The 14,226-nt window shown below is 38.3% G+C and overlaps 1 protein-coding gene across 6 annotated transcripts; it reads left to right on the plus strand.

The window, feature by feature from the left end:
• Positions 1-424: 424 nt before the first annotated feature.
• LOC5567908 (phosphoribosyl pyrophosphate synthase-associated protein 2) lies at positions 425-9,387 on the plus strand. 6 transcript variants are annotated; one of them, XM_021843700.1, is made up of 8 exons: positions 425-576; positions 1,210-1,284; positions 1,349-1,468; positions 7,777-7,896; positions 7,963-8,251; positions 8,313-8,588; positions 8,651-8,797; positions 8,862-9,387. In XM_021843700.1, the coding sequence occupies exons 3-8, from the start codon at positions 1,392-1,394 to the stop codon at positions 9,018-9,020; spliced, it is 1,068 nt and encodes a 355-aa protein (XP_021699392.1). In that variant the 5' UTR covers positions 425-576; positions 1,210-1,284; positions 1,349-1,391; the 3' UTR covers positions 9,021-9,387. The 6 variants fall into 6 exon arrangements, with proteins under 6 accessions (XP_021699392.1, XP_001651947.1, XP_021699396.1 ...); XM_021843704.1 differs by lacking the exon at positions 425-576 and adding an exon at positions 583-759; XM_001651897.2 differs by lacking the exon at positions 1,210-1,284.
• The last annotated feature ends 4,839 nt before the right edge of the window (positions 9,388-14,226 follow it).

Consider the following 14,226-nt stretch of genomic DNA (forward strand, 5'->3'; position numbering starts at 1 on the left):
GTTCATATTTCTGCTAACAAAACTCTTGCATTATTATGGATCTTATAAAAGATTTATTGAATTATTTCCGGTGGATATTTGGCCAAAGTCTGAGTTTTAGTTTAATTCCTAGAAATATGCTAAAATTAATATGAAATGGGCTCACCAATTGATGTGATAATTTGGAGTTCATGCACCTATCAAATAAAACAATGTTTAGGATTTAAAAATCCATCATTAAAAATATCGAATAAAATCCGATAATTGTACTCCGTCCTACATATTACTTGGAACTCCGACAACCCAAACACTCGCAAACGCTTCAAACTATTCAAAGACCCGAACCATTCCAATAGGAATGCCTTTTTTCCGCACTAAGCATTCATTGCCAACGTTCGGCATCCAATTGGATGTCCTTCTCTGCCCTGTCAACGAGCTGTCATTCACTGTTGACATTCAGCACCGAGCACACGCATTATTTCGCATATGAGTGGCTAAACAAAAACAGAAGAGGCGAGGTCGCAAAAAAAACATTTCCTTCTCTCGGATCGCTTGCAACAGTTTGCACTTAGTTTTTGTGGTCCAATATCAGAGACGGTGTGTGTGTGTGTTTGTGTGTTTAACTATATTTGTTATTATTTTCTTTTTGTTATCTTTCGGTTCAATTTCGAGTGCTTTTCGCGGTTCTCCAAGTGTCATTCTGGGATTCTGACAGAAGTAGGCAGTTTTAATCAGCTTTCTACACAGTTATCATTCGCAGTGCGTGTTCATCGGAATTGGGTTCGTTTTGACTGTGTATTTTTTCATCGGATAAGTATCGTCGAGGATAATTTGATCGGTTTTCTATTGCTTGGCCAATTGGTAGTGCATTTTTTCCCGAATAGGAAGAAGTGTAGCATTTATAGGGCGGCCCATCTGCTAATCAAATTATATAAGATTATATCAAGGATCCGGATATTGATAGGCTTGCGCTAGTCCAGCCCCAAAGTATCCATCCTCCGATCGAATTGCAGGGAAGATCAAAAGTACGATGCTTCTGAACCGAAATAAGTAATTCTCGATCACAATATTATTTATCTTTTCTCTGTTCAGCTATTTTCAACCTTGCGTTTGGCGTTTTTTGTTCTGTTTGTTCTGGCTTTACAATAAATTAACCTCGCTTTCTTCCTGAATTCTATGCTGCTTCCAAGATCGAAAAAAACATGACTGCTTCTTTCTTTTTTCATCCAGTTTGGCCTTACCTTTCGAAAGCATTTTGTACACATGAGTGCTGAGTTTGACCGATGGTTTGATTAAACCTTTCGTGTGAATAGCTTTAAATTGTTCTTCTTCTGCAAACCGATAATTGATTTGCTTGTTGCTCTCGTAGGTTTGGAGGGTTTCGACCGGCCAAGATTCTGAAGTTGGATAAAATGGACGCACCGGCAACATCGGACATTTGTATCATCAATGGGAACTCTCATCCGGATTTGGCCAATCTGATTGCCAGGTAAGATCGTGGTGGCGACTGTAAATAGGAGAAGGGGCGAGGCGAAGATTATTGATGTAGCCATCAAATGGACTTCAAGGTCTTCTCAATGTTTTGAACGGTGGGAAGTGCTGTCTCAAAATGTCATGCCGATAAAATTGTGCATATTTCCAGACTTACATGTGAAAAGAGCGGAACAACCTTTGCAAATCGAAGCTTCACTCGCTCACCATAGACCTGCTATATCTAAAACTTCTTATCGTGTTTTAATTAACAGGAAGAGTTTACCAAAACTAGTCAGGATAAGCCCGTTTCTAATGTTAGTCTTGATTTGTTGAGAGTTGTTTGTGTATGAGATAGACGACAAGAAGTTGGTTTTGCATTATCTTGGTAATCCGAGTGATGTTTTGGAAACATCGATACCTTCAGTCATGCACTTATCGGTGAGAAAGAATTCGACAATGCGATTTATTTTCGATTATCTGGAAGAACAAGTTTGTCTATCTGAGGAACAAACAGTTGTGTTGGTTGCATTTGAAATTGATAATATACAAACATATGTTGAAATTAGAACAGAAAACTGTCGCTGACTGGACGTTATGAGAAGAAACTGTTAGCTCATTTATATCAAGACACGCTAAAACTTACACTTAAAATATCTAGAATTTCATTCACTAAAGTAATTAATCACTGAGGAAAATTATTCTTATATATTGATATACATATTAAGCTGTTCGGTGATTCAATCCACATGGTTATTAAAGTTATTAACTCATTACGCGTGGTAAAGATGGACACATTATGAGTGAAATTATGAAAAAAAATTCACGCGCTCGGCTGGAGTTCGAACCTAGGACTCTTGTCTCGTCCAGCATACCAGAGTCCTGGGTTCAAATCCCAGCCGAGCACGTGGATTCTTTTTAATAATTTGTCCATCTTTACCACGCGTAATGAGTTAATAAATTTATTCTTATAGATTTCCGGGAAAACACCTGCAGAAATTCCTGGACAAACTTCTGAACAAATTGTTCTAGGAGGTTTCGAGAGAATTCATGTAGGAACATCAGAGGGTAGATTTGATAAAAATAATGTAGATAGATAGAATAATAAGAATACATCCTGAATGAACTCTTTTAGGTATCTGTGTAATTAATTTCGATTAAAATAGTCAAGAAACTCCCGAAGAAAGAGTTCCTATATTTTTTTCTAAAGGAAGTCATGATATAGTCTCTGAAGGGTGCTTTGACTAAGAATCATTTATATGAGAGATTAGTGGAAATAATATGGAATGATATGGCAACGGACCGGCAATGCTGAATTTGTTTAAGGTAAAGATGAATCGAAACCAAACCTCAAATTTTCAAGAGCACGAATCTGGAGAATCAAGCATCCGTTTAAGCTGAAAACTTAATAGATGAATCATCACCAACTAGTGATCAATCTCAAAAACTAAACGTGCTATGATATTTTGAAAAACGGCAATAAAAGAGTGTTATGTTTGTCTGTAGTAGAATTCTAGGAGAAACCTCTGCGATGAATATCAAATTTCATTGGGGGACACTGAGAAAAGTTCACGAAGGAATTCTTGGAGGAATTTCTAGAGAAATTCATGGTGAATCACTCTAGGATTAACTCATGGATTTCTAGGCAACTCATCCATGGATTCCTTTAGAATGCATACACAGTTATTTTCAATAATTTTCCTCCTGTGTCAATTTCAGGAAGGATTTCTGAAAAAAATCTTTGATGTATCTTTTGATCAATTCATACGAGTATTTGTTGAGGATACTCTGAAAAAGATTGCAGATGAACCAGGAGTAATCTTGAAGTTATTCTTGGAGAATACATAGAACGATTCTCGGAGGAATCTTTAGAATGTGCCCATGAGGAACATTTTTAGCGATTTCTGGAATAAAGTACCTGTTGGAACTCCTGAAGGAATTGAAAGAATTTTCATCAACTCTAGAAGGAATCTCTGTAGAAATGCTTGAAGAAATACTTAGAGGAATCACTGGAGAAATTAGTTAGTAGATTATTTGTTTTTTTTAAGGAATAATTACTTCCTGGAGGAATGTGCTGAGCGTTTCCTATAGGGTCATCTTGACAGATTCAAGAAAGGATTCCGATAGAAATTTCTGGAGATTCATAGAGGAATCTCTGAAAGCGTTTTTGAAGTAATCATTGACAGGAGAAATTTCTGAAAGTGTGTGTCAGAGTAACCCTTTCTAATTTCTAAAATTTACCCCATTCCCCACTTGAAAAATCCCTCAAATTGCCTTACGTAATAAATGGACCAACCAGCAGCTCTAGTTCTCAGAAGTTTCAAGTCCTTTCTGACATGCTACTTTGCTGAGCCGTCATGGGCTAGCGGTGTTACAGAGAAATTACCCTGCTGAATTCGGCGTACAAAATACTGTCACGCATCCCGTTTAACAGACTGAGACCAGGCTCCATCCCACTCGGGCTCAGATTGGGTACCACTTCTAGTACTGCATTTGGTCCCTCGGTAGTGCAAAAGATACCCAAGTTTGACAGATCGCAGTACACTTTTCATGGCATTCTAGATTACCTAATGAGCCATAAAATTTTGGGCAACTGCAAGGGACATGGAGGTCTTTAATTTGTCTTTGCTGAGACTGCTCAAGGAGTCCTTCGTCGGCGCGAATATCAAGCTGGTTTTTGCGAGGACTTGATAACGGACCAGATGTTTACCTGTATGATGATCCTCGATAAATTCCGGGAGTAAAACTTGCAGACTCACCATTTGTTTATTAATTTGAAGGCGGAGTACGATTCAGTGAAAAGAAATGAGTTGTGGCAGATAATGTCTGAGCATGGTTTTCCGGCAAAACTAATTAGGCTGATACGTGCTTAGCTGGATGGTTCTAAATCAAGTGTGCGGATAGCATGCAGAGAAACGGCGCTACACGCATGATCGTTGGCTTTGCGGACAATATAGACCTTATTGAAATCGAGATCAGTGGAGGAGGCCTTCGTGCCTCGGATGAGGGACACAACGAGGATAAGCCTGTCGATTACTTCAATGAAAAAGAAGTACATTGTTGCATGTATAGATAGTGTTGCGATGGTTCTACCACAAGCAATGCACAGTGTTTCACAGCAGATCAATACACCTTATTTTTTAACGATCAGCTTGAACTACAAGTATTTTTATTTATTAAATTATAATCAATGAAATGATATTTTCACTTACAATTAATAGTGCTCCTTTACACCTATATATTTAGTTTCAAACCTGGCGCAAGTTCAAAATTCGCCTACGGGAACATAGGAACGCGGTCGAAAACGAACGTGCTAATGATTCAAGTGTAGCAGCACATACATCGACCCTAGATCACACTGTGGACTGGGGGAATGCAAAGTTGATTAAAAACGTGAAAATGCAGTTGTTGTTGTTGTTTGTGAGGGACTTTAACCCGCGAAAATGCAGTAACCCTCAACTCTTCTCGACGTATACTGACTACAGTACGAATAATAGTGTTAGTAAATTATGTAATCAGTCGGACATCGTCCCGTAGATGGGCAGCATCGAGCCCGAAACCGGTCGGCTAAAAATGTAATTTCAACTCCTTTTAATCGTTGTAAGAACAATAAGTGTTGTGTCCTGTCTCACGTCGCGTCTTATGAGTGGTGTCGAGGTTCTTACGTTACAACAACCCCAAGAAATTGAGTTCAAACCTGTATTTATTTCAATAGCTTGTGAATTCAATATAGCTTCCTCCAACAATTTCTATACATTCTCTCAATCTGAAGAGCCAAAAAACGTTAACTGTTATCTAGGGCAGCCAGCTATGCATTTCGCGCCTACAGATAGATGTAACTTGCTGAATATCGTAATCGTAATCTGATAGGAACGCCACCCAACGTTGAAACCGACACAAAAAAATCGCTGAAAAAATCGCGATAATCTGAGGAAGCCATTATTATAACCAGAGATCTGAATTTTCGTATCAATGATGCGAAATCTACGATTTTCACACGTAAGGAGAATGCTTTTATCGCTTTCTCACGTGAACATCTTTTTTCGCTCACACTTATTTTCCCTACAGCTACGATGGAGGATAACCGAAAATCATTCCACTCTGGGGATAATTTCTTTTTCACTCCATCATATTTTCGCTCACCAACTGCTCCCGAGAATTATCACTAAGTGGATAAACAAAAACTGTTGCCGGCAACGGGATTCGAATCTAGAACATTGCTAAAAACTATCGCGATTCGTGCACGCTAATCATGCTACCACATCAACTTGACGAAAGTAGTGGTTAATTTGGTGCATAAAAGCAACTGCTGCTCGTGGTGATGGATACAGGAAAAGTTCTCCATGGTTAGAAGAAAGAAAAAAAATGCTCACACCTGTGGAAATGTGCAATTATCTATTTTCGCTATGTTTTGTTGACGGATAAAATCGCAAGACGGTCATCGCTGAAAATGGCTGTGAGGGATAAATCCATTATCGTGAGAGTGAGTAAGAATTCGGAACCTTGATTATAACACTTGACACGTGCCTTGCTTTGCGCGCCACTGCATACCTGCAAATAGTTTATTGCAGCTCCACACTCTCAGCATACACAGATTGACTGGCAATAAAAGCAATACACTCGTATTGTATGCCAATTTTTATCATATAAAATATGCTCATATATCGCCTCCACTTTTTACATATAAGCCCCTCTTATACGTATTCTATACACATATGAGCATCGCATAACGCAAAAGGTGGTTTCTCTATTTGTATACCTATTCTGGTTGTCTGGGTATATTTCGGAAAATCGGTAGGGAGTTCATCATCAACGTTACTGATGACGAACATGAACTGGAGAGTTTTCAAGGAATACACCCATACCAACAACCAGGCGATACGCTGCCGCATTAGCCAACAATATCCTGCGACAACGCTGATGGTTAATAACAAAAGGATGACTTGCGAGCGGAAGACGAAAGTCTTCATTAGGGAACTATTTGTTAGGACAATTCGGTTAAACAGCGATGCCTATAACATGTATGTCTCTGAAGCTAACAAGAACGATGGTAACGGCTTGTGAAGCTACAATGCCGCGAACACTGTAGACAAGGAGCAGATGACCCTCAGTTTTCTGGTGGAACGAGACGCTCATCATATACTTACGTATGCGCTGCAGGTCTCAAAGCTATATCGTGGGCTCAGGAAGACTGAGAGGAAGATAGACAGAGATGAGTGTAAGGTGGGTTTTCGATAAGGCCGCATTCCAATGGGAGATCAACTTCTGATTCATTGGTGCCTCAGTGAATCAGAAACTTTCCTTCATTTGAAATCGTTGGACCCGTAACGCTAGCAGTTTTGTGAGATATTCGAGGCCAATAACTGGAATTCGTTCTCCCTGATGTGTTGGTAACCCCTGAATGACTAAAGATGATAATCATATCTGCTTCACAGTGCAACCTTGCACTCGTTGTATCATATGAATTCTTCTTTAGTTTCATCTATCAGCTTCACCAACAAAAGTTCGATGATGAATTATCAAACCTTGTCTTAAAGCCGTCATGAGAGTTTCGTATGGTTTGAGCAAGCTACATAGTATTATCTCTTTACCTGGCCGATCCTCGACAGTCGCTCATGGAGTTTTTCAATTTCGAATGCGGTTCACTCGATATCCCTGCGTGAAATGTTATTCTCCTATAAATTTGTCTCATTGCTAAACCAAAGTTTACGTTGACTCCAATCAACATATCCAATGGTATGAGTCATCGCACAAAAATCTTCCTCTCTCTTTCCCTCTGCCGTAAAATTTGTAAACAACAAGGCCAGTAAATGTCAAAGTCCCTGCAAAATCAAAACAATGCAGAGCCCTATATTACTTTACTTCAACAGTGATTGCGTTGATGAGAGCTGTTCTAGTTGTACTCCAACAGTGCTCAAGTAGCTGCAAAGGATGATGCGCGTGTATAGTCACGGTATCCAAGAGCTTCAGCTGATCTAGGTCATACCGTCGTCAGCTGTTGGGCGCTAAGTATGTTATTAATGGGCCTGAACTCCTTCTGTCAAATCTGAGTTTAAATCTGTTTGATGAACATTGTAGGCAGTTGTCGAACGATACTATAAGACTAAGAAAAACTATACAAATTATGTTACAATATCTAAAAATAATATCGGATAATATCAGCGAGGCCGGCAATGAAAAATATCATGTCTTTACGTTTCGAAGCTATAACTGTTCTTTAGTTACTGAAATAGTCGTAATTTACTAAATAACAGAACCGATTCTAATATGTAATCCAGTCCACGATAAATAGTTTTCAGATAAATAAACCCCTAATTTTTTTCACAGTCGCTTGGGTGTCAATAATGGTGGCTGCTCGGTATATCACAAAACCAATCGGGAAACGATGGTTGAAATCGGCGATTCAGTTCGTGGAAAGGATATCTACATTATCCAAACAGGCACTAAGTAAGTTAATGAATACCTACGAATACCTGACTTTCTTGATCTTACATTATCCCCTCTCTTCGGCAGAGACGTCAACAACAACATCATGGAGCTGCTCATCATGGCGTACGCCTGCAAAACTTCCTCGGCCAACTCCATCGTCGGGGTAATCCCGTACCTGCCGTATTCCAAGCAGTGCAAGATGCGCAAACGAGGATGCATCGTGTCGAAGCTGCTGGCCAGAATGATGTGCACCTCCGGGCTGACGCACATCATCACCATGGACCTGCACCAGAAGGAAATCCAGGGCTTCTTCGACTGCCCGGTGGACAACCTGCGAGCTTCCCCGTTCTTGCTGCAGTACATCCAGGAGTGTGTAAGTAGCCTCTGGAAATTTGTTTTATTTAGTACTGAGCTCATCATTCGAATATTTGCAGATCCCTGATTATCGCAACTCGGTGATCGTGGCTCGTAATCCAGGTTCTGCCAAGAAAGCCACATCATACGCCGAACGTCTACGGTTGGGAATTGCCGTGATCCACGGAGAACAGAAGGAGTCCGAAACAGACGAAGTTGATGGACGTAATTCGCCCCCATTGCTGCCCAAATCTCGCACAATGGACGTCTCCGGTGGAGTTCCGGTTCATCCGGCTAAGGAGAAGCCCCCAATCAACGTGGTGGGAGATGTTGGTGGCAGGATTGCGATCATGGTGGTAAGGCAACTAACCATTCTGCCTAACTGAAATTCAGCCGTCTAACTACGTTTCAATCATAGGACGATTTGATCGACGACGTCCAGTCGTTCGTAGCTGCAGCCGAAGTCCTGAAAGAGAGAGGAGCGTACAAAATCTACGTAATGGCCACGCACGGTCTGCTGAGCCAGGATGCTCCAAGGTTGATTGAAGATTCTCCTATCGATGAGGTATGTCAGCTAACAAATATCTTAGGTCCTTCAACACCTCCTAATCGATTCCCGTACTCAACAGGTGGTCGTTACCAATACCGTTCCGCACGAGATCCAGAAGATGCAGTGTCACAAGATCAAAACGGTCGACATCAGCATCCTACTGGCTGAGGCTATTCGTCGCATTCACAACAAGGAATCGATGTCGTATTTGTTCAAAAATGTCACTCTAGAAGACTAGGCCAATAATCAGAACAGCTTTCGATTAACGCCAAACCAACCTACTGAATGTAACTAAAACTACATACTGAATCACACCTACTTTCGGAAACTACTGTGGGAATCAATGAGGAAACAACAAGCTTCTGATCGAGTGGAAGATTATGTGTCTGGTTATGATAGAGATCAATTACCGCAACCGTGTTTCATTTGACTTGCCGTTGAAGCACTTTTCGATATAAATTCAACCGCAAATCCTCGTTTTGATTACATGAAACTCCAAGTTCTGCCATGGCGAGAACGAAACAAGTGATGGTATGTATTTTCTGAGAACCACTGCAACTATATGATTTTAAGTACAATGAAAACGATTCACGATTTATATATTATACACATATTACACTTTTTTTAATTAGCATTTTCAAATAGTGCAGAATATCATTCTATTAAATGTGAATAAAGTATAATTCTTAGAACGTTAGTGTTCAGATTTAATGATGACATTCCGTTTATTTCCTAGAGTGAAACAAGCTTCGTGAGTTAGAGCTTACTCTATCTATCCTGACGGTATTTCCAGAAAATGCAACGATAGTTTTATTTTTCAGGGTAGAATCGAATCCGAAAGTATTAAGCCATTTTCAAGAACTCCTAATCCTTTATCAGAAAATCGCGCTTTGTGTAAGAACAATTGAAAGGTGAATTCAGTACTTTTGCGAACACTTGAATACAGCTGAGGGTGCATGCTATTACTTCAATCTTGTGGCGGAAATACCTACATATGGGATACCTACACTCCAGGGATTTTTATTTTATCCTTCTCTAGCTCGTGATAGAACTAAATTCAATTTGTAAATGTGCACAGTATCATCTTTACATGTTTGAGGAACCGAATTATTCTTAAAATTTTAAAAAGGCGTATATTGATTTTGAGCAAAAGGAAATTAATGATTATTTTACATTAGCATGTTAAACGGCTGTGCACTGCCTCACTCCAATGCAATGACAAAAAAAACAAAGACTTCAGCTGTGTTGTTATATTCACCAAAATGGTTTTCTCTAGGATTAACCCAAAAATCTCTCTGAAGTTCTTCCGGTATAATCTCCATGGAATCCTTTATACGAAATCCTTCTGAAATTTATCAGGAAATCCCTCTGTAGCTTTTTCATAAACCTATCTGGAGCTGCTCCGTCCAAAAACCATTTTTGGATTACTCTGGAAATGCTTCTGGGATTCAAAAATCAGGAAGTATCTTTCAAAGATATATTATGAAGCCTTCCAGCAGGATTTCCGGAAGAATCCTAGGAAGATACTTGGAAGAATAATCACACGAAGATTTCTTTGAAAATCCAGGAGGAATGCCCAGAAGCATCCTAGAAGTAAGTTTGGTAGAACTTATGATCTTTAGAAGAATCCTCTTAAAAATATTCAACAGGATTTTCGATAGAAACTTCCATAATATTTACGAAAAAAAAATCTAAGAATATATTTTCCAGGACTATAAAAGAAATCCCAAGGAGATACAAGCTAAAATCACAGAGCAATTCCTGCAAGAATCCCAGAAGAATCACAGAGGGATGTGTAGAAGAATCCCAAATACCGAAGGGGTCCAATAAAATTGTTTGGAGGAATCTCAGATCAATGTTATCAAGAATGCTGGGGTTTCCAAAAGAATTTAAAGAGAAATCAGAAATCATCCCAAGATTTCCAATACAATCCCAGAGGGGTTTAGAAATAAATCAAGTGGAATTTACGAAGGAATCCTAGGGGAATTTCCCAAAAGATTCTAGAGCAATTTCCTCATGTATAATTAAGTATTTTTTCTTAGAACATGTATAGCAATATTATGATTCAAATCAATTTCTTGCGTAGCATTGGATTTCACTGTGAAGGCAAATCGTAACATCAGTATTGTATTTAATCTATAAATCTTTATTCAGGTATATTTTTGCACATCCTAATTAAACAACAGTTCAAAGAGTAGACTCCCATTCTCATTAAGGATATACATATATTTGGCACTTGAATTATATTCTATCACAAATTTGCAATAAAATGGTTATAAAAATGTATTTAGTTTAGATGATTGATTTTAGGTGGAATTTAATTTTCTGTATATAATAATTTAATGTTTTTTCGCAGTAATTTGGAATTGAAAATATAAAGTCTTCTGTAATCGAATACTTGTTGGACTGCATGTCTTTATTCAATATTTAAAATAAAATTTGTTGCGCTGAACATGTTAATCTTTCCGCATGAATCAACAACGAGCATTGCTTTAAGTTATGAGACTTTTTATACTGTTCAAGCAGCATAAACATCCTCCCCGTTTGGGTTAAACCCGAAACCCGACCCGTACCCGAAAATTTTTTGGGTTTCGGGTCGGGTCCGGGTTTGCCTTTCAATTATTTTCTCGGGTTCGGGTCGGGTCCGGATTTGATGAAATAAAATAAGTCAGGTACGGTTTGAAAAATGTGATTTGTGATCTCTATTTCCTACCAGGATGGCACCTACATTGCATCAAACACAATCACTCACCAGTTGTGTCGCCGATTTACTAGGTATTTTTTGTGAGCAATAGTTTTGTGTGATGATATAACTTCAAACTGGTGAAATAACTGTTTCACAAAGAGCTCAATGAAGCCATCAGCTCAACAAATAACTAATAACATTATAACAGTACAAATTGAATCAACAGTAACATTACCGTAGTTTGAAGATTTCATGTAAAAAAAAATTTCATGTGCTTAAACGGCAACCTAGCTTCAGAACATCGCTGGAATCATCCTGCTTGCTCTATATACTGCACTAGAGCGATTCAAAACTTTAAAATGTTCATTTATTCAATCTCCCATATCTTCTTAACCTTTCTTACCATAAAAATAGTGTTCTGTTGAATTTTCAGCTTTCTAGATGGTGGCTCAAAGACAATTTTGGTTTATATGGAAATTACTATGAAGAAATTTTGACAAATGTTCCAAACACGTTAGTACTGTAATGTAAGTTAAAATTTATCATACCATAGTGAAAATTCATTCTCCCAACCTTAAAAAAGGACGTTTCTGAAAAAACCAACCCTTTTTGAGCTAATTTTGTTTGGCATTTTTGTAGATCTTTGCAGGGCTACAATCCCATATAAAGCAAAATAATCTCATGGATATCTCTTATCCTATCCGTCAGATTGAATGACTCTCTTCAGCAAATTTCTTTGTTATGGTTTGAAGAATGAGTTTTAACTTTGGAATAATAAGTTTGTGCTTACATTTCAGTACTAACGTGTTCGGAACATTTTTCAAAATTTCTCCATAGTAATTTCCGAATAAACCTAAATCGTATTAGGGCCACCTTTAAATCACCACCTAAAAAGCTGAAAATTTCACAGATAACTATGTTTATGGTAAGGATGGTAAGAAAGACATGGGTGAATAGTTTTTAAAACTTTTTCAAATTTTGAAGCGCCCTAATACTGCACACATGATTATTTAGTGTCGCATGCACTCCTTTATTCTTAAGCTAAGAAAAATATTAGGCGTTTAAATTTTACGAGTTGGTATGCAAACGCAGTGGCGCCCAATAGCACAATTTTTGTAATTAGTGGTTATTTTATATTATCTCGGTTTTCTCTTTCGTTCTTGCTTGTCTGCAAGCCCTTGACAGAAAGATAGATAGACATTTGCTATTATTATAGATAGAGCATATAACCCCTTGGTTCCACGTTTCCGGCAGCCGTTATGTCTCCCAGATTCTATCAGCCGATGTTGAAAAGTGACCAGGCCTTTCTTGATGAGGTCCACTCTTTTACCATCATTTACAACTGTCTTGTTATTCATGAGCTGTTGAACGGCATCATTAACTGCCTTCAAAGTGGGAGCTGGTTGATGCTATTGTCCAACACGTAGTCATTTTCCCTCCGTACCTGTATCCTCAGCATTCAAATGTGTGTCGTAGTGCTGCTTCCAACTTTCAATAACCTCGTATACGTCCGACAAACTGCTCCCATCTTTATACTTGTACATTAGGGTGCCAATGGAATGTATGGGAAAAATTTTGCCATCGAATTAAAAAAAATGGTAGTGCTCAAAACTTTTATCTCCTCGAAAAAAGTCCCCATGCAAAATTTGAGCTCTAGTCGGAGTCTATTCATAATTCTTTTCATAATGTTCGCAGCATTCTGATCGGAATTCTCGCAGGACTCACATCAGATACTAAGCAGGAATCTAATCGAAATTCTCTCTTCAGAAGTCTCCCAAGATTCTTATTAATATCCCTCCAAAATTCTCTTCATAATCTTCCTAGAATTATTCTCAGATTTTTTTTTCAAAATCCTCTTAATTCACATCAGAATCCTCTTGTGATTCGCATTATAATCTTCTCATGATTTTCATTGGAATTTTTTACACATTATCGTTAAGGCTAAGTAGCACGGCAATCGTTCTGGCAACAATGATGACTTTTGAGCTTGCATTTCAAAGTGATAAAACTCAGTCTTGATAGTTTATATTGACTTGAAAATGTATCACTGTTCGCGCTAACATGTATAAAGTATGCTGATACTTTTTCAGCTGGGCCAGAGTAAAACCAACTGATTTTCTTTGATTTGAAATCGTGAGATGAATTAGCAACAATCATCAACGACGCGTACAAATTTCAATGACAGCCTACTTCGCCTTAAAATGACCAGAAAGGCTTCCGATCGATTTTTTATTCGATTAAATATGATTTTACATGACTCAGAATGGAAATCAACATTTGATTTGGGTTGATTCTCCGGGATCGCATACTAAGATTTCCTTCTTCCTATATCTGAAAATGTCAAACAACTCATTGAATATTTTGCCCAAAAATTTCCATGTGAGCTCGCAAGACTTGATACATACTTTGTCCATATACTTTAACATAAACACATTCAAATTATATTGAAATTCGATCAAGAACCTCGGATGGAATAGGAGGGGTATACTACATTTCCGGCCGTGTATCCGGATTGGCCACCGGTATCCAAATCTTTATGGATGCATTTTGAGGTGCAACTAATCCCCTACACAATATTTTAAAAATTTTAAGAATTGATCTATCGAGTCAAAAAACATGAGCAAAAGAGTGCAATAAAATCGCCTATGGTTAATCATAAAATCAATGACTAAATGACTTTGGAGATTTCCTAAACGCCTTGAAGTATGCAACGATTGTATCATACACTTAAAAATAGTTGGATTTACTCATGGTTGAA

This window comes from Aedes aegypti, chromosome 1 (assembly GCF_002204515.2).
Source record: "Aedes aegypti strain LVP_AGWG chromosome 1, AaegL5.0 Primary Assembly, whole genome shotgun sequence".
In the NCBI taxonomy this organism is placed as follows: Eukaryota; Metazoa; Arthropoda; class Insecta; order Diptera; family Culicidae; genus Aedes; species Aedes aegypti.

Bases quoted from the DNA above. Each gene is read 5' to 3' on its own strand.
- LOC5567908 (XM_021843683.1), top strand. From the start codon at position 1,010: ATGCTTCTGAACCGAAATAA. The intron at 8,252-8,312 runs GTAAGTAGCCTC...GAATATTTGCAG, and splicing joins TGCAGTACATCCAGGAGTGT to ATCCCTGATTATCGCAACTC. The intron at 8,798-8,861 runs GTATGTCAGCTA...CGTACTCAACAG, and splicing joins AAGATTCTCCTATCGATGAG to GTGGTCGTTACCAATACCGT.